This window comes from Myxocyprinus asiaticus, chromosome 4 (genome assembly GCF_019703515.2).
Source record: "Myxocyprinus asiaticus isolate MX2 ecotype Aquarium Trade chromosome 4, UBuf_Myxa_2, whole genome shotgun sequence".
Lineage (NCBI taxonomy): Eukaryota > Metazoa > Chordata > Actinopteri > Cypriniformes > Catostomidae > Myxocyprinus > Myxocyprinus asiaticus.
This window is the reverse complement of record NC_059347.1, coordinates 23,410,586-23,432,738: the sequence shown is the minus strand read 5'-3', so window position 1 is coordinate 23,432,738 and position 22,153 is coordinate 23,410,586. Positions and strand designations below refer to the sequence as shown.

Genomic DNA, 22,153 nt, shown 5'->3' with positions numbered 1-22,153 from the left:
AGGCTGATAATATCATTGCATCGCCAGATAAATAAAGCTTTGGCCAAACCATCGGGTCAGCTATCGATCCCTTCTGCGTGCAGAGAGAAAGGGAATGAAACTGCACAGGGACAGAATAAGAAGGGGGGTCTCTTATTAGCATTCCATACCGACCACTGACAAGTAAAAGAGATATCTAGCCATACACAACGCGATGCATCTCCTACTTTACATACTTTTCATTGCAATGAGCATAATAAAGGTTATTAATTCCATCGATTAGCAACGGACATGTGGCAATTTAAAACTAGTAACTTAATTGGAGATAAGAGAAAAGTTGAACAATCGCACCACATCCATTTTTAAATAATTATGATATAGGCTAATATGAATGCAATTCATTTCTGAATTCACGTGTTGTCATTTTTATGTGAAGTACAATATAACAAATAAAATAGTTGTATTTTAAATGTTTTTTTTTCTTGCTAGGAAAAAATGTGTTTACGTTCAATTGCACATGCAGTTTACATATTCATTTATTAAACGAAGCAACTGAATTTAAGATCTTCGCAATCAAACAGAATATGCAAACCAATTGTCAATTCGTTCTAAGCATACATAGGCTACGTAAATACAACTTTTTACAGTTGCTTGAAGAAATGGCACTGTGAGTTTTTCCACAAGGGAACTGTTGCAGGTAAACACACAACTGAAAACGCGCTCAAATCGTGTTCAACAATAACAGCTGTTTATCAGATATTTTTTCTCTCTATCTTTCACTCCCACCCATCGTCCCGTCTTTATCTTTCTTTGTTGTTTTAAAATATGCATGTCTCTCCGGAATGCCAGTCACGAGTCCAAACTTTGCGTCCAACCTCCCACATGAAATGATCCCCCTTAAAGGGGCTCAATATGTCTCAATCTGCACTTCAGTTCACTCAAAGCTTTTGGGTACAGGGCACAGACTCCAGAAAAGCACAAATTAAAGAACAAGTCATAGAAGATCGACTTTATCAGCACGTCATGACGAAGAGTGGAGACAGCGACAGCAAGATTTTTAAGTATTACGTGGATGTCCTCCAAAAAAGTAAGACAATTTGTTTTCATTTCGTCCCCCTTAAACGCGCGCGCGAGTGTAGTGAGGGCGCCTGGGCGCGCGTGCATGTGGAGTAGTCTACGTGCACGCGCGTTGTGGCAGAATAGCTGAATAGAGATGGAGAGAGCTCGGAGATGGAGGGAGGGAGCTCTGTGGGAAAGCAAGAGACTATAGGATGTCTCGATGTGCGTGTATGACTGTGACTGTCATTAACAACAAATCAATCAACATGTGGCATTTTAACTCGAGAGTGCCAGTTTTCCGTGTCTGTGTGCGCCGAAGAAATAAATCATTGCCGGAAAAGGGAGCGCTTTGGGGAACGGAAAGTTTGCTTTGAAAGGAAAAACGTGAAACAAGAGGTAACCGAGTCGAAGCGACGAAGACAAGAGGGTATTAATCAAAATTCCGAAATATACATTTTCTGTCCTCCTATTACAAAGCGCACACAGTGATTACGATATTCATCGGCAATTTATCTAAAACTCTCGAAGCTAACCGTCAAATTATTTATTTTAAGAGAAGGTTGCCAATAAATCATCGATAGCTTCTGTTTGTGAAAGTAAAGATACAGCATGCTTAGGGAGTCATATAAAATCGGCTTTCCAGAGCTAGACATTGGACAGACACGAATCCCATTCAATTTTCCATTCAAAAATTGTCAACATGCTGACGTCAGATTATCGTGAGGTCTTCTAGACAAAGCGCATGTAATTAGTAGCCTACATTTAGGCTATGTTTCCATGGACATATACAATCTTCTAATCCCAGCCGTTGCTACATACCTGATAATGTCCTGGCTTTTCAGCAATATTTACTGCCCAATTTTATAATACACAACAGATGGTTTGCGCCTGTGCTACCGTAGCCAGCGACACTCCCAATTTTTACTCAGCAGCATTTTGTTGCAGTTCTTCATGCTGAGACCAAATTAACAATGACCCACTTTTAACATACAGACAGTTTAATCAACATAAAATGCAGCAATGCATAAGTGATGTGTCTATACACATACACAGTATAAAACTTAAATAATATATAATCCAGCACATATGTGTATAATGTGTATTTACCTTGGTAATTAATTATCATTAATTTTGTTATCCAAATCAGGAGCTGGGTTAATAGCCAGGTGGAAAATTAGTTCTGTCTGTCTGTCTGTCTGTCTGTCTATCTGTTTGTCTATCTATCTATCTATCTATCTATCTATCTATCTATCTATCTATCTATCTATCTATCTATCTATCTATCTATCTATCTATCATCATCATCATCATCATCTCTGCTATCTGTCTACCCATCGTCTGCTGTCTACATGCCCAACTATTTCCTTTAAATAAACAACATAATTAGATAAACAAGTATTTTAGCCACTGATTCGTGGCAGGCGGCCTGACAGGCTTGTTGAATTATGTTGTGGTTAATATCGTTGTAATTTCGTTTTTATTTGCCTAATTTCTCAGCATGACTTCCATTTTCTTTCATAATAAATGACTGAGGCGTTTTGTCGAGGGATATTTTTCATCCCCGTTATATAGACCGGGTCTTGACAGAGGCATTATCTCTTTTGCTCTAGTGTTAGTCCCTTTATCCTGCCTGTCTTGCCTATAGTTGTAACAATTTGTGCGTTTGATAAATTCATACGCATTCCCCCCACTTCCAACGTCGCGTAAAGACTCTGCTGTGAGCTTAAAAGTGAAAAGGGTGAAAGGACAGAGAACGCTAACTAAATAGGAAATGTGTAAACACATTAGGCTATAGTTTATTAAGTGGGACCTTTTAGATGTTGGTGCATATGTGTGTTAGGCGGTGGGTGCTACCCACAGGAATAAGAATCAGAAATTACCGTCAAGAGACTGACTTTGCTCGACAATTCTACATCAGCAAAGAATTATTATTTTTTTATTATTTGGAGGCTGTTGCCATTTTTCATGACGTAGGCTAAATGTTTAAATAGGACGTTATTTGTTAGTGGTGATACACTGCGTTTAAGGCCTAATACAGGGATATAGGGAGGCGTCTTCGTATTTAAGAAGCCACATGCTTCATCATCACACGAGCTGGAATATTCGCGCGCTCACGTGTGTCGGGGTCTGTGTATGTTATAACGATGGGGGTCTGTCGGGGAGAGATGTGTGTGTGTGTGTGTGTGTGTGTGTGTGTGTGTGTGTGTGTGTGAGAGAGAGAGAGAGAGAGAGAGAGAGAGAGAGAGAGAGAGAGAGAGAGAGAGAGAGAGAGAGGTCTTTCTTTCAGAGTGACCTGGCCCCACTCTTCAAAGAGAATCCAAAAATGATCGGTATTTATCCGAATGATAATTTTGTGTGGCATTCTGTCTATTAGAGACGTAAACGTGTTTATATTCCTCATCTCCCCCCCCTTTTACGAGTCATCAGAATGCAGGACGATATTAACCGTAGGCTATAGGTAGCCTACCCTACCACAAATGCACTCCCAAAAATCCCATCCGCTGTGGAGATATCTCGGTGCGGTATTTATCCCTGAAATTCAAGCCCCCTGCCCCCCACGTCCAAATTCATTTGCATTTGTTGATGATATCAATGAAGAATAGCAGGGATCCTATTTAGTCGTGGCAGGGCTGGGGGAAGGTGGCCTATTCGGTCAAAACTGGACAGAGTGGACGAAGACCCTGAGGTCAGCTGACCATTCAGTGCAAGGTGGCGGGAGGAGGAGGGGTCTGGAGAGGCTTATTTGAGTACGGGCGTGTATGAAAAGGAGTCAACCATAAAGCTCGTCATACTTCAAATACTCCCCATCACGTCTTCACTCTTTCTAACACTCAACGGCAAAAACTGAGGAGGGAAAGCTAGACTCTACAATAGAGTTTGCTTTAGTTTTTTTTCAGACATAAACATGCACGAGGAGCCTAAATTCAATCAAATTTAAACATCCAAAATTCAGAACATATATATATATATATATATATATATATATATATATATATATATATATATATATATATATATATATATATAAAACCAAACACTTATACTAGCCATTGTGGCGCGTGACTAGGAAAACAATATTTGAAATCTATTAAAGCATCACCGTTTATCTTTTTAATTCAATACAACACATTTTCTAACGCATTTTATTTATTTATTTATTTATTTTTTGAAGAAAACGAAATACTTTTTTTATGAATGCATGACAGCTGAAAATCTCATTCATTAAACAAGAATTAAATTGCAAGAGAGATTGTGGGTGGCTAAATGTGGAAATGTTGTATGAGGCCTGTGGTCAAACGGCTCACTGCACGAGCTACAGCCAATCCGCATATGCACCTTTCAATCATTTCAAGCTGGAGGAACAGGCCTGTGCTTTTAACTAAAAAAGAATTACATTGTGACCATCACAAATCTGGTAAACTTATTTGTATCTATAAAAGCAGGGTAGAATGATACGTATATCATTACAAAAAACGTTTTTTTTTTTTTTTTTTTTTTTTTTTTAAATCAAGACATTTTCATGTGTATGGATTATATATATATATATATATATATATATATATATATATATATATATTATATATATATATATTAGGGCTGTTGATTTAACACGTTAATTCAGTGCGATTAATTATATAAAAAATTACGCGTTATAAAAGAATAACGTAAGTAATCATGTCCCCGGACCGAATGTTCCTTCCATCTGAGCAATTCAAGCTTGAAGTACCACCTGTTTTCTCCAGGGGGTAGTAAGCGATACTTCAGCTGTTTGGGCAACGCGGTTATACAGAGAACAAACCACACTCACTGACAGCAGATAACACAAGATGAAAACAAGTTCTTTTTCTAAGCTTCAAACTATGTCTAACTTGACACAGGGACCTAAAAACGGTATGTTGATGACCACACACACAAGAGGCTCCAAAACGTGTCCTTAGAAAAGCCCTCATAATAAATCTATCTCGGACTGATTGACGAATTCAATTGCTAAATGGATTGTGTGAACTGTAGGACAATTACAGGCAGATGATATAAATTCAATAATATGGAAATAAACAAAATATTGCATACTGAAGACACTTTTTGAAATGTCTTTTTGGTAACACTTTACAATAATGTTTTATTCGTTAATATTAGTTAATGCTTTAGGTATCATGAACAAATAGTTAACAATATATTGTTTACAGCATTTAAACATTTTTGTTAATATTAGTTAATAAAAATACAGTTGTTGATTGTAAGTTCATGTTAGTTCATATTTACTATGTACTAATGTACATAGTAAACTATGCACTAATGTTAACAAAGACAACCTTTGATTTGAGAAATGTATTAGTATATGTTGAAATTAACTAACTAAGATGAATAAAAGCTGTAAAAGTATTGCGCATTGTTAGTTCATGTTAACTAATGTTATTAACTAATGTTAACAAATGGATTGTAAAGTGTTACCGTCTTTTTTAATGCTTTACTGGTGTACCACAAAGATGTAATGCATTTTAGTTATTATTTTTTATAATATATATTTTATTTATAATGATTTAAATATAACTATTTATAAGTATTTAATCATTATTTAATGAATTATTTTTATTTGAGGGGCTTTTTAAGCAAATATTTATATATGCGATCAATTGTGATTGAGTCGATTAATTATTCGGCATACCATGTAATTAATTCGATTAAAAATTGTAATCGATTGACAGCCCTAATTATATATATATATATATATATATATATATATATATATATATATATATATATATATGTATATATATATGTGTGTGTGTGTGTGTGTGTGTGTGTATGTATATGTCTGTCTCTATGTAAGTATGTATGTATGTATATAGTTGCACACATGTAAACGTTTGTGTGCTTGTGTGTTCTAAATGATGCCATAAGATGGCAGAAACGTATATCGAGGATTTAGTAGGAAAGAAAAATTAGTCATCTCACCAGACTATCAGTGAAAAAATAAATAATAATAATAATAATAATAAAGTCTTATTATAATAATATTTTAAGCACACTGACAATTAGTTTCTTAAAATTCTGAAAACTCTTACAAAGCGTGAAACCTTGCAGTTTAACATGAATAGTTGGTCATCCCTGTAGATACTCTTTGGAACACTAGTTTCTAATCGCTGTTTTAAAGTAAAAATTCTGTGACGACTTCAAATGGTTCTTTTAATGTATTCATATTAACTGTATTCGAGCTATGAAAACTTTGGGCATACTACTACTACTACTATTATTATTATTATTATTAATAGTAATGGTTATTACTACTACTACTATTATTATAGACTATTAATAACAATTATAATTATTATATTCCTGCAGTAGGCTGCAGTGGACAACTGAGGTGGAAATTTGTGTATGAGTTTCTACTCCGAAACCTTTAATCTGCAACTCCAACTAACTTTATAAAACTCATACTTTATATATTATAAAGCTGTACAGAATGCCTAAAGATTAGGGTGAAAAAATAGCTACCTACTGATCCATGGCATAACTGTCGTGCCGTTCGTTTAAGCAGGTGCACTAGTATTATACTGCATCAACATTTAAATATCCTGCATGGTTCAGGATTGTCACTTCACTATATTCTAAGACTAAGGATATAGACTACCCATCTTATGATAACGTTTGAGCATTATAAACATTTCCTCTATTCCACATTTTCATCATGAACAATGGTTATTTATTTACCTTTCTTTTTTTTTCTTTTTTTTTATTTATTTATTTATTTATTTATTTTTTTGGCCAGATGATACATGGACCGTAGTATAACAAGAATATTGAAGAAAATGTTGTTTTAGATTCTTTATATTTCTTTCAAGTGTGGAATCCTCTGAGGCTGGAGTTTCATGCGGCTTTGTTTTTGTGCTGTGGTGTTCTCATGCCTTGTTAGGGGACTTGTTTCTTCCTTTGTTTGCTAGATGGCGCTCTGTGTTCTGGGACCCTCTGTTTGAGGAATAAACGGGCCACAGTTTATTCCATTCCCGTTCGCTATTGTCCATCCACAGTCCCTTATATTGCTTTTTTCCTCGTCTTGTCCTTCACACTTGGGATTCGCGAAACATATATTTGAATGTGCAGTGAAATAAATAAAAAAAATGTGTGATCTACTTATGCGGTTCATTTGTAAATGTAATTAGATTGTGTAAGGTTGTGTTGACTGTTTCCTAGTATTTATAATTAGTGCCTATTATTATTATTATTCTACTTCTCCAGAAATAAACATTATCATGCTTTTAAAAATAGGCCTACATATGATAAATTATGTTAGGATGTGAGATTTGGTAATTTAATTCATCTTCACCGTTGACGTTGTTTTTTTATTTTTATTTTTTTTTTTTTTTTTTTGTTGAAATTATTCTATTTAAAAAAAATCGATCATGAAATCTGTCAGCTATTATTTTGTACAATGAATCTATGATTTTCATAAACTTCAAGTTGTATGTAGTCCACTCAGCAATATTTCAATGGGCTGCAGTGACAATAAATGTCCATATTAAAATAAGATGTTATTCTGAAGACAATCGTTCTGCAGTTTTTTTTTAAAATCCTATATCTCGGTCGATTTTCTTTTCGGAAGGATCCTTGCGTGCATTTGATAATTTGATATTACATTTTATAAGGCACACCGAAATAAGGGGATTTGTCCAAATGTTGTACAGATCGCATTGTGATCTCAGAGTGTTAAGAAGATATATTGCCGCACTTACACTTTCTCTAAATAGTGGCTTGTCCATATTTGACGTTGACGAATGTGCCCACGACGTGAAGGACATTTAAAGATGTCTTTTAAATGTTATGCTAGACAGCTCAACGGACGATAAGCTGCACCAGTCCGATTAAAAGACTCACTAAAATTACAAATCTAAATTAAAATACGTTGTTTTTACACTGGTGTTTTACACATTTTACATGACAGCGAGGTAAGATGATCATAAATGCCAACACAAAGGTATTTGTGCTGTTCCTCAGAACATGATTTATGTCATATATTCACATTTTTCTCATGCAGTTTTCATGCGATTCACTTAGGTAATTAGTTCATTGCTTGTATGAGAAAGCACACCATTCACTTTAATTTTGTAACGTGATTAAAAACGGTTAATCTGTGGAAATACCCAGGCATGGCACATTTTTAAAAGGATTTAGAATCAGTTTACCCTAAACGGATGCTAGTCTATTCTATTCTAGTCTGAAAGTCTATTGAAATGTATTTGAACATTTGGGAAAAAAAATCACTAAGAGGTTTGTTCACATCCGTTTGTCTTTAAAAACTAAAATTAGCCTATAACAAATTAAAAACCTAATTTGAGATAAATATCCGATGTTATCTGAGTCTTGCATTGGAAGACCCATAACTGATGTGTATAGATATACAATAATACTCATTAACCGTCCTCTGTAGGGATAATCAACGTTAGGCTAATAGAACAGAATTTCTAGAATTAATGCCACTGATATTCCAGTATTTATAAGAAAACGTCAATCAATTATTTTTAGATTTAAAGCGACCACAAGACAACACCAGCATGAGATAAAAGCGAAATCTAGGCTGAGAAACAGGTTGTTCTCGTGCTTGTGCCATTGCTTGCTGTCAGGATAGTTAGCAATGTTCTAATGTGGACGGTGGCTCCAGAGGCTCATCTCTTGGGGTTTTAATTAACAAGCTGTCTCAAAGCTGTGGAGATCCATCAAAAAGCCTCTCCCCACACGCAAATCCCCCTTCCGTCTGAGCAGTCTCGCAGCCTCTTTGGCGTTACTTGAGAGTTCTCCGTGACTCCCCATTCAGCTTTGTTCCTGTATGAACTCGCTTGCTTATCGTATGTCAGATTACATCGCAACATAGTTCCTCTGTTTAACTTTGGGCTGTGAGTGAGGGAGCGTGTGTGCGCGCCTGAAGCAGACAGAGAGGGAGAGAGGAAAATATGAGACCTTTACTGGTTTCTTTATCTTATGCATAGCTAGAAGAACAGTGATAAAACACAGTTCTCTCTCTTCCCCTTTCTCATTCACATACCCACCCACATAACTTGCACAACTGGATGTGAACGTCCTCATGTGGAACAGACAGGGGGCGAGTTCAGGGTCAAGAGAGAGCGCTGTCCATGGTCCTATTCAGAGGTGCCTGGATGCTCTTATCAAATTAGACAGGACAAGTTTCAAATCGATGCCATTGCCTGTATCAGGAGACTGCCAACGGTTTACAACCTTTAACAAGCCACCCTGACAGGCAGGCAGTGCTCCAAGCGCATATACACATCTCTGTCACGGTGATGCAGCGATCATGACCGCTAATGGACGGAGAAGACAGGGTGAGATAACACACTTGATAACAGGTGATGCTGATATGATCTGAATCACGTTAGGAATATCGCACGTGGCCAAACGCGCGAGTTTCCTTTCAGAAAGCGAATGAATGGTTGAGCAACTATTATGAATTGATAAAGACTATATTGGCTGTTTTAAATACAACAGAACTGTTAGTCTCCGTCTATAACCTGGAGCTCGTTTTAATTTTTCGTTTTATTTGTATTACTTTTCTTGGAATCAATAACAAAGGCTAGATGTCAGCTTGCTTTAAACATACTTGTCGATTTATATATAATCGAATACAAACTAATAAAGCGAGTGTGTTTGTATTTTCGCAACAAGTCATATCAATTGTTTGACGCATAGTTGAATCGCATTTCGTTTAGCCCACGTTGTTAATATAAGGAAAACATACTTTGCTCCGTTAACTCATGACATTTTTTCCCCGACGATAAACCTGAAGGACTCTATGGGAGCCGAAACACCAAAAGACCCAATGGAAGAAATAAAAAATGTACGAATTAAATAAAATATATAAGTGAATGACACGGAAACATTTCTATCTCACTAATGGCATTTTTTATTTTCAGATTTCCTTCATGCAAATAAGTTTTAAGTGGTTTACAAGGACTTTTTTTTAGGTTACAAACTGGTAATTACAAGGGTATTATGCTGTAAATGTGGTTTATGAGGACATTTCTAGTGTCATCATAATTTAAATCACTTAAAAAACATACTAAATGATGTTTTATTGAAAATGTAAAAATGCAGAAAGTGTTTTGTGAGGGTTAGGTTTAGGGGTAGGGTTAGGGGATAGAATCTATAGTTCATACAGTATAAAAATCATTATGTCTATGGAGAGTCCTCATAATGATAGCTGCACCAACATGTGTGTGTGTGTGTGTTTTATATGTTCCTTATTTTGTTATTCGATTTGCCTTTCTATTCATTCAGACATTTAAGTCAGTTAGCCCTCAAGAACACTGAAAATGATATATTTTAACTCTCATAATTGCTTTAACTTTCTGAACGTTATTGCACAGTCTCAGGTAGGTATTGACATTTAGGATTATGCAACAGGACGTGCTGTTTGGTCTTCCTTGTGTACTGGAAACCACGTCACTCTCTCAGTGACAGGTTTGCTTTAGGAGATTCGCCTAAAACAATAATACAGACCTATTGTTCTTTTGTTGACTGAAAAGACGAACGGGGCACGTTTTATCCGCCATCGCTATGACAGACCACGTCACACGCACATCATTCTCATCAAAAGTTTACGCTGTCAGCTGTCGTGTACGCTGGCGTTAAGTCTGGGTGGCGTTTTTCATCCTGGATGCTGATTCAGTTGGAGACATAAAAGAACAGGTAGTGAATGGAAGGACATTGCAGTGGCGGTTGTCAGGGAGATGAGACAGAGAGTGGCAGTCTATTCTGTATGAACAGTTCTTTGCACAGCACAGAGGGACGGCACAGATTTAAGATGAATGTGAGTGTGCAGCCACGAATCGAGTCAAATCATATGGCCATGGTGAACAATTAATGAATACCACCCTCCATGCATTTTTATGCGATATATATCAAACGTTCACACTCATAGACTCTCCTCTATCCACCTATTTGCCTGTCAGGCTGTTTTTAACGGTAGTCCGTCAGACGGGCACCTCTGCGGCCCTACTAATTTTGGTTCATTGGATGGCAATAACTTAATTTAAAACCTCATCTTTTGGGGCGCTTCTTAATGAGGATGCACAGCCGAGGCGATTATGTCTGTGCGGTGCAATAACGCACCGGTTATTCAGATGGGAACAACCAGCACCGCGCACCAATGTGTTTAGCCTCCAAGGATCCCGTTAAGCTTGATGAGACTCATCTATAATGCGTGATTGGATATCAGGGTACCCTCTTTCCATCATATAAGCTTCTGACTAGATATAACGGTGTGCAATTGACTTTCCTGACTAAAGAGGCCTTCAGCCGTTCCATCATCGCCACATCAGGGAATGAAGTTGAGAGTTTTACTGCACTGTTGTCTGGTTTCATTGAAAAGGCCTCTTGTTGTTTAGAGAGGATCAGGTTTTATCGTATCCTAACCCTGGGTCCTTGGATATCACGGTGACCCGCTTGGCACCCTATGTGCGAATTCCATCCCTAGCTGTAAAATGACAGGTTGTAAGGCTCCGAGCGCTCCGGTTACTATGTGACCTTAACCAAGCGATTTAAGTCCAGGTCTTCTGGCCCTTGCTCTTAAAGCCCCCCATTAAGAACTGAGTGGCGAAAAATGGTTTTGGACAAGACACATGGAGAGGTGTGTAGGCCTACCACATCATGGTTAACTGTAACTGTTCGCTTAGTTTTCAGACCTTAATTGCAACTGTTACGTTCTTATTTTATCCAGAAACTACTGAACGTATTTGCAACCAAAACTCTGTTCCTCTGCGGAAGGGAATTGTCTTATGTCTTATTATAATTCTTATTGTTGTTGTTAATTGCTGTAAACAGTATTAAGTACAATGCTATTTAACAGTCTTATTTCTTAACTCTGCAAAGCCTTCGATGTTCAGTACAAACAACTGCTTTAAGTGTGAAAATACAACAATGATGATGACATAATAATAATGATGTGTGTGTGTGTGTGTGTGTGTGTGTGTGTGTATATATATATATATATATATATATATATATATATATATATATATATATATATATATATATATATATATAATCCTTTTGCGTCATAGCAAGGGGCGTTACATCAAAGAAAAAAAGTTTTTTTGTAGGTGGACCCCGAAAACAGTGCGGATTTATTCGTTGTCCTGTTTTATGACACATAATATCTTTGAAGAGAATTTATGTTTGGATAAAAGTGCAATCGAACACAATAATCGTTCTGATGCTTTATCGTCATTCCCTTTCATCACTTAAACTGAATTCAGGACGTTATTCTCTGACCTAGACTGAAATCATTTTATACGGGTATCTGCTCATTTTGTTGAATTTCAGAGTCCGTTTATCACTGTCCAAGCAAGAACAGTGCAATATTTATCCGGGATTCTCCCCCCTGTTTTATTGTATTTATTATTATTTTTCTTACGGATCTGCCGGCATGTTAAATTAAGCACCTGGGATCCCAGGATGTATGAGACAACTACAATTATTCTCAAAATGCCATTATACAGTAATAAGCAAGAATAACACTGTTTCCAAAAACACTGCATAGCAACACAGGACAAAATCAATCTTTGTGTTTTTGCCTTCTTGCATGTCATGTCGTCCTCAGATGTAACTTAATAAAAGTTGTCTTCCCTTTCCCCGTTAAAAAAGTGTGATCCATTTTGTGTAATCAAATGTGGGCTATTCGATTTCCCGCACACTTTGTACATCTAACATTTTTAGAGTTGAAGACAGAATGGGGGGGAGGAGGGGGGAAGAGACAGAAAACTGGAAGCAACAATTAAAAGACAGGACTCTGCCCGCAGCAGCTGCCCAGTACTGTGTGGCGTGATCACCCCAGAACATCACCCACTCTCACGCGGTGATGACACATTAATGGAGTTCTTTCGCGCGAGGAAGCGACTTCAGGGAGCCAAGGTGTGCGTGTGGGTGGGTGGGAAAGGTTGTGTGGGCCATGTGTGTTATATTAACTAATTACAATCAATCGAAAAGAGACAGTGAGAGAGGGATGTGAGGAATGAGAAATGACCAGAGAGAGAGAGAGAGAGAGAGAGAGAGAGAGAGAGAGAGAGAGAGAATATGAGAGCGAGAAGTATTATTTGAGGTTTTTTTCTTCTTCTCCAGGACACAATAAAACATTGATTGTTGCTGTTTGCTGACCCGTAAAATTGGGGGGCTAGATTTCCCTTCAGAACCGAGCATATAATTATGCAAATAGAGATCTGACAGCGATCTGGTGAAGTACACCGGAAGACAAGGGCCTGGAGGAGTGACGGTCCGGCTTCAGCAAGTGCCCAGTTCTCTGAGAATAGTTCATATTTGGCGGCGCGAGAGAGTATGGGAGGAGACGAGAGCGCGCGTGACAAAAAGCTGATAAAATTGAAATATCAATCAAGGATCTCATAGACCTCAAATACAATGAGGTTTTTGCAGTTAAGTGTAATTCTCTTGAAAGGAAGTGTTATATATTAAAATGCCACATTGATTAACGTTTAACAGGTTAATTTTGAGATTAAAAAATAATGATTTTTCTCCACAAATCAGTTGTTGCGCGTGTTTGCGCGAAATTCACCAACAGTTGATACATTTTAGTCTCGTGTCCTAAAATCATCAACATCAAACATCAAAAAATCGGTTTAAAACTTTGTCACCAAAGACGATTAGCCTACCGTTCAATGTGATTATAACTTTGTAAACGGTCATAGCAGTGTAGGCTACATGACTGTGATGTATCACTTCAGCATTTTCGAATTATTTGTCCAGGTATGTTTAATGCTAATATAGTTATAAGCGGAACCTGAACAGCCTACTAAATTTTTATTTTATTTATTTTTTTTTAAATCAGCTTCGCATTAGGCCTATTTTATTTTGGCTTGACACATGTCACTTTCGTGCCAAAATTTCTGTTTTGCTGTAAACTTTTCGTAATTTCGGCTATAATTGTGTGTTATGGTCTGTGGCAGTCAGTTGGAACATAGCAACTAGGTGCTATAGTCGTGTTGACTTTGCTGTCTTTTGACTGACACTTATTTTGGTTAACATTGGTCTCATTGTAAAGGCCTGGGCTCGATCTAGACACAAATATCAGCTTTCGTGTTAGAGCTCCACAGCTGTTACGTGAGAAGAACGACTCATTCTCCGAGCAGGCTCACCTTCCCTGGGAACCGAGCTGAGAGGAGAGCCGCTGGAGCAACAGGCTTTATCGGGCTCGCAGGATCTTCCTCCGTCAGGTTGAACTTTAACCCGACAACTTCTTGGGTTGAAAGTGATGCCTTTACGATCATTACGTTGTAAATAAGAGTAGCCTGTGCATTGGTGTCTTTAAGTGCAAGGGGAGATATGCCTATCAAACTGCTTGCAAAGGTTTCTCTTCAAAAGCGGTGCATATTATTTTGCTACTTTATTTTCTTTTTTCTTTTTGCCTGTATGAGCCTCTGCTTGTTTTATGCATTAAAAATTCGATTGGAAATCAAGTATTACATTCTTAGGGCTTTTCTTTCCAACATAAACAGGGAACAATTAAAATCAACGATCAACTGCTTAATTTCATAAAGAATTTTATTTTATAATAGCATTTATGGAGATCATTATTACACTGAGATAACATGGAAACGTGAACATGAGTGATCGGGGGGAAAACATTCAAAGACGAAAGATTAACATATTGTAATGATTTATGAACAATCACCCAGAAAAAGTAAATTAGGGTTCAAATCTCGTTAAAATGTCCCGACCGCGAAAGATAATAGCAGAGTAAATTAACAAAACATCTTACATTAAGAACACTCATTTCAGCTGTGCAGCAAACAACACATTCCTTCAGAGTGAGAATTTCTCAATAAAAATCTAGAAAAATATTAATTATTACTTGTTAAAATGTGTCCTAATTTGCAAATCAATTATATTTTCGATTTGGTTTAAGGCTGCACTTATCACGAGTGAAATATTCACATATGGCTTGTCATTCTACACTAGGAAAATAAAATCAAGAGAACATTGTGTGTGTAGGAAACAATATAGGAACTGGAGTTGAACACTTTTAAGTAGCCCATTATGTGTTGAACACACAATCTAATAATTATTTGCAAGTATATTAAAAGTTTAAATTCAAATCACCTGTAAAAACTTTCAAAGAAAAACAGTATAGCATCTGGGGGCTGGAATTTCTTGAATTTCTTCCAAAAAAAATATATATATATATATATATATATATATATATATATATATATATATATATATATATATACATACATACAACGCTTAAAATATGTCCATTGTCCACTTTAGAGATCTAAATAATAACTAATGCCACAATATTACTAAAAAGCTTTTTACTTGAAAATTAATTTTAAAACCAAAAACAGAGTGATCGTTTGACATGTCAGAGTGACGTATTTTAAGCCTCCACTAATACCATATTGTCCTGGAGACACTGTCTCTTATCTTTTCAGAGACAGTGACAAAACATGTACTTTAGCAGAAGATGACAATGAGGCGTTAAAACATGAGGCTGAATAGTCACAGGCTCTGAAATAAGGGGCAAGTTATATGGGCAAACATCTAAAAGAAGGGCTTTTATACTTTGAATAGCATTAAATCTCCCTGATCCTGCCACAGGAAGGGCTCCACAGATACTCTCAGACTGCTGAACTGACATATCTGCTCTGTTAGAGGGAGAAATTCCTAAAATTCATGCGCGCACAAGGTTTTAAGGGATTTAAAACATCATTCTTATTCTAGTCTTAAGATGTTGGTGGATGTTCGAGTCTGCAAGTTGCTTTTTTTCCCTGTTGAAGTGTTGTTATATGTACAGAACAAGCAACTTGAAAGCCTTTGGCATCTTAAGTACAATGTTCCTAAAGACTCCAATAATATAAATGCATGAGAGACCCCAGTCAAAGAAAATATTGGAGGGAAACAAAGAGTGAAACTCAGAGATGCTAAGACTTGAAGGCAGGCACTAGGACCTATGCAACATGTATGTGTGCAGGTGCTTCCCAGGCATTAGCTCAGTTCCAGACAATGTAAGGATAATTAGAGGTACATCAAGAGGCGGTGTGCAGCGCCGCCTGTCAGCCTTAATCTGGCCACTGATGATGCTCCACACAGCGGCCCACAGGAGGCACAAGCAGTGAAGCCATATTGCTTTGACAGTTGCACTCATCCGGAAGTAATGCAAAACGCTATTCTGATGTATACAGGCTGACCCTGCACTCATCAGAGTCAGACAATATGCTAGGAGGAATAATTCAAGGAGGAATATTTTTCATATAAAGGATAGAGGTAAAAAGAATGAAGGGAATGAGGGTGAGAGCCTATGCTCTTTGATTTTTTGACGTTCTTCTATAAGTCTTCTTGCTTCATACGTTGGGTGCTGCGTGTGGTAACTGGGCTGGAGGAGGTCTCGTCCTTGTGATCCTTCGAGGCATTGTAGAAGAACTTGAAGATGGAGTGGAAGCTTCTCCATGATGTTAACTCATGTTTCTCAGTACCTGCAAAACAGCATATGCAGACACACACATGAAATCAGGCTGGACATGCTAACTGAGAAGAAATCAAAGGAGATACAGACATAAGAACAGTGTTTACATACACTCTGCAAAGCTTTAGGAGTGAAAACCACATTTAAACGGGGGAGTTAATCCCCTAGAATTTTGCTCCACGTTTGAACTGAATACAGAATTATTTTAGTAAACTTATATCGAGGCTCATTCAGATGTTATTTTCTAAAGGTTTAGTTCACCCAAAAATGAAAATTCTATCATAATTTGGACACTCTCATGTCGGTCCAAACCATTTGCCATTTTTTATGCAGAACACAAAAGGAGATATTTTGAAGAATGTTACGACCACTGATTTCCATGCAATGACAGTTGATAGTGACTCTGGTGCGTCATATTCAAAGCCTTTTGAAGACATCCAGATTTTGATGAGACAGGACAGGAGTTTGGTGAGAAACAAACCGATTTTTAAGTTATTTTACAGTGAAAATCTTGACTTCTGCCATAGCTCCCCTGTGCACATTCATGAGTGCATCAGAGAAGCTTGTGAACACTGAATCACACTAGAAATTCCTATAGGTTGCAGATTTACATTCTAATTGTAAGGTGGCTCTTTTCATTTTTCAAATGGTATCCCACTATTACAGTACTGTGCAAAGTCTTAGGCCCATTATATTTTACACAAAATAATTTGTCTTAAAATGGTTATTTTATATATTCTGCTTTTACTGTATAAGAAGGAAATATACATTTTAGATTAACGGTTTTTAAATAGAATAGCAAATAGAATTTAATAGAAGAACAAGGAGCCCTACAACAGATGGTATGGCCACCAAAGAGCCTGGATCTCAACATCATTGAGTCAGTCTGGGATTACATGAAGAGACAGAAGCAATCGAGACTAAGCCTAAATAGACAGAACTGTGGCAAGTTCTCCAAGAAGCTTGGAACATCCTATCTACCAACAACCGAGAAAAACTGTGTCCAGGTGTACCTAGGAGAATTGGTGCTGTTTTGAAGGCAAAGGTTGTCACACTAAATATTGATTTAGCTTTTTTATGTTTACTGGACTTTGTAAGACGTAAATTAATACATGAAAACTATTTATGGCATTATTTTTGAAGACATCCTCACTATGCACCATTTTTCACAAGTGCCTATGACTTTTGCACAGTCCTAACAAACACTTCCTACTGAGGTCTCTTGGCCCTTAGATTGAGGGATTGATATCTGTTGAGCCTTCATACTATACTTTATATAGTTCATATACAAATGTCTGTTGCCTGATAAGTTAAATTAAAGACATTTACTCTTTCTACACTACATTAGCACTGCTGTACATTTCAATACATAGTTTTCCATCTATTAACATGTTCATAAACTTAGGAACAATGGACAGAGTGGCCACCAACAATGGAAGATTACATTTTCTCTCTGAGTTAGATAAACCTATCAGTTAATCCACAAAAAGGCTCAGTTTTCCGTCTGTGGCAGCAGGTTAAAGAATTCCCATGTTTGGGTCATTGGATCCAGGTGAAGTGACATGTACACCTCAAGTCCTCATCAGACCTTTCAAGAAGTCCCACAAGAGCCTTTCACAGCCCTCATAATACAGTACTTTGGGACAGGTAGTGTGTGGCATGAAAGCAACAGAGAGGTACATTTGGTCTTCTTATTGTGCTATTTGTGAGAAAGTTCACTAGACTGCTTCCACACAGAACCATTCACAACAAACTATAGCTTAAAGCGTACAACTGCCTTGATATATATCTGCAGCACTTTGTGCAGAACAAAGAGGATCAGACTGATGGGCTTTTTCCCTTCAATCACTATTTCTCTTTCTTTCCCTCTGCATTGCAACTGGTGCATGAACTTGCCCGGAGGGATCCAATTAAAGACCAACTGTAAGGCCCATGCAAAAAGTGTACTCAGATGGCCACGATATTGACCTCCATGCTTATTACATTGACCCCTGTCTAGGCAGTATTGATGAAGATAGATGTGGAGGGATGGGAAAGTTGTGTGAGTGTGATGGTCGAGTCTTCAGTTCTTCTAGCTTGGCCAATGATCAGTGCCTGAGGTCAGGTTTACCAAGCTGGCGATCAGCGAGTCCATACCTGCTGCCCAAATAATCTCTTTAGCAGTGTAGGTCCTGGCACAACACCACTCTAGAGGAGAAGACATTGCCTCCACTGCTCTTATTTATAATTCATACCCAATTTAGAGCACACAGCCTTTACTTTCCCTCCATTCCAGCCTCCCTTCACCTCTTCCAACTAACCTTTTTATTTGTCTCTCTTTCTCTGTGCTTTTTTTTTTTTTACAGTAACAATTAATGGCGAAGGCTTCACTTTTTGTTACCTTGAACCGGTGGTGAACCCCTGATCGACGAGAGCGACTCATACTGATCCCAGGCATGGGGTCAGCTACAGTGCGTCTCTGAGCAGATATGCAAATGCAGCAGGCCCCTGTGGCGACCCTGCAGGAGCTCCGCCCCTGCCAGCGACATCACCTTTGATGAGGGTTCACAGGCATGCCTCACTAATGACCCTTTATTACTCTACCTTGCCATTTCTTAATTGCCAAGATGTGTTGAGTGTAATCAATAGTGTGTGTGTCACGCTGTGTCTAAGTTACGTCATTCGGTTACATAGACACACAAAGAGTGGGAAGGAAGACAGCCATGTCCAGAAAGCCAACAAATTAAATAAATGCCTTTTAAAGATGTGGCCATTGATTCAATTTCATCTTACTATAAAGAGAGTGATGTCTACTTCATAGAAGTAGGAAAGCAGTCTTTTGTTGTTTTGACTTCTAATTTTAGTTGTCTTTAGTTGTTTAGTTGGTAAATTAACTTCTGCATGTTTGTGCCATGAAAAAGAAAAAGAGTTGGGCTACAGTAAAAACAAAAATCTTACAACTTCGGGCCTTTAATGTCCCAGGGGTTGATTTTTATCTAAATGAGATTTCAACTTTTTATTTTTGTTATATGAGGGTCTCATTAAAACTGAACTGATTTGTTTTTTAAACATATTTTCATCATTTATATTTGATACTTTTCAAATGCCTTTTTTGTACAGAGTTTATTGTTTTTGACTTGTCTCAGACCCAGACCTTTTATATTAAACTATGAAAATCCTTGATAGAAACAAATTATTACATGTTTAAACGATGATAATCTCAACAAAGGGTGAAATAAACAAACCATTTCAATATTTATTGTGTAATGTCCCACAGCTGTCATTTCCACCACACCAAACAATTTTGCCCAAGTCCATTTTTTAAAGTGTACTTGTTTACTGATTTAACAAAAGTGTCTGAAGATTGTGCTTGAGATATAACATGAGCATGCTGAGCATGAATAAGTGATGTTTGAAGAAAAAAGAAAAAGAAAATTCAAGGTAATTTTCACTTGTGGCCGTCATTTCCAATCAGTTTTGCCAACTTGTGCAAAAAGTGTGAAAATTATTATTTGTTTGTATTTAGGATACATAAAATGTTAGCTATGAAATAAGCCTCATCAAAACAAATGAGATGGCCATTTTATTTCAGAAACTTTTAAAATATCATTTCCATTTCCACCGCAGAATTCTATTAAACACAATACAGAATTTGGAATGTGATGAAAATGACACTGTGCTGGGAATTTTCATGACTTTCAGTAAATTAAAAAGGACAAGAATGAAATAAATCACTTGTGATTAATTTAGGGTAAAATATATATATATATATATATTTATTGAAAATTGATGGAGCAACATAATTTGTGTGAAAATAAATAATAATGGAAGGTTATTTCGATTAAAATTCAGTAAAAAAAAAAAAAGGTGAAAAAAAAAAAAGGTGGTGAGTTTTGTTTCAAAAATATTTGGCATTTTATTACATCTCAAGTATTCTATAAACAAACTTATATTTATTATGATTGGAAGAGTCAATGTGAGCCCACACTGAACATTTTTCATAACAAATCTATTTCCCCCACTTCAGAAAAACAAACAAACACTTGTTTAATAGGGGCCTTTAGTCCCTGCAACAGGAGGGCTTTTCGCCCCAAATACTATCCTTTCACTTACTGGACAGTTATTGAAAAATTTTTGATTTAAAGACTTTAAACAAAACTGAAAATGATAAATAATTTAAGTATTTTGTCTCGAAAGAAATTTATTCATTTCAGGGATTTTCATTAGCTATATAAATTTGCAACATTTAAAAAAATAATCAATGAGATTATAATGAGATCAAACTGCCTCAGAATCAACCTATAGACACCACACACAAAGACCTCATGGAACAGGAAAATTGTGCAGTGTATAGTGACAAACATGTGTTTAGGAAAGTGCTGTGGTTGTTTCTGTTGCTATTTTGTGTTTTGAAAGAAAATAAAATCAATGGAGCCTTTTACCCGATTGTACCCTATATACACAGAAGTCCACACAGTTAAAAGTGCCTTAATATAAAGAGCATATATATAGAGAGAGAGAGAGAGAGAGAGAGAGAGAGAAGAGAAAACATTGCAAACTTAAAAATACAGTAAGACAAGAATTCTCATCAAAGATATATTACATAGTAGAACAATCACCTAAAATTAAAAGATAACTTTTATAGATAGATTAAACTTCAGAAAATAAAATGCAATTGATAATGCTGTGATCTCTGCGAGCACCATAATTATGTTTTCTCAGTTGTATGAATTCTAAATGGGTAACTGTGCAATTAGAGAAAGAGTTGCACCTTTTGAACTAATTTGAGTGAAAACTTCCCAGCAGACAGGTTGTCACTTACATGACCCTGACCAATTTCCCACACAGTCACACACCCCTCACAACATCTTAATGCAGACCTGCCAACCTTGGGAAAATATTTTGAGTACCACAATAGTGTAACGTTTAGTTCACATGCTTTCGTACCACGAAAAGCACACGGTCATTTCCCCTCTCACCGCCATATCATCAAGTTATTCAACATATAAATCGGCTAAGAAGAAAACAATACAATCATATATTCTAGAGAATTCTTGAAAAGACATATTTAGTAAATATATAATATAAATAATTTACATTTAGGAAGAGACAGCCATTTGTGCGCTTGTGTGAATAGTCTGACTTCAGTTCAGAGGATGAGTACACACACACACACACACTCCCACTCACACCAAGCCACTGCTATCAGTGTCACATTATAATACTCCATTTGACCACTGTATTTGTAATAATGACTCTTCATATTTCACTTGCCTGTTAAGACATCCTCCAGATGCAGATCAAATCTTTATAATGAACTATTACATTATCCAGCTGGATACCTTTGAGGGTAATTTAGTAGTTTTTTGATCTTACTGTGACAAACAGCGTTTGAAACAGTGTCCCAGCGACACTCTCTCTCACCCTCACACACACAAACACACTCTTTCAACATTCATGTCAACAACAAATCAAGGAAGACAGGCTTTAGCTATCGGCAATTCCTTTTTTCCTCTCACCAAAAGCGTTACAAATGGTAATCTTGTGTGATGGTAAAACGCTCATGAGCAAATGATGCTCGAGTGTATGAACTGTCAAAGCACCGCCGCAAGTAACACTCGGAGAGAGTAAAAATATCAAAGTGTGCTGATT

General features: G+C 36.9%; 1 protein-coding gene across 1 annotated transcript in view; it reads right to left on the bottom strand.

Annotated features, from left to right (window-relative positions):
• Positions 1-15,250: 15,250 nt before the first annotated feature.
• LOC127432277 (cotranscriptional regulator FAM172A homolog) overlaps positions 15,251-22,153 on the bottom strand; it is a 221,560-nt gene continuing 214,657 nt past the window's right edge. The window contains exon 11 of the mRNA XM_051683180.1: positions 15,251-16,532. Coding sequence (XP_051539140.1) covers positions 16,384-16,532 — 149 coding nt within the window. The 3' untranslated portion in view covers positions 15,251-16,383. The remainder of the gene's footprint in view (positions 16,533-22,153) is intronic.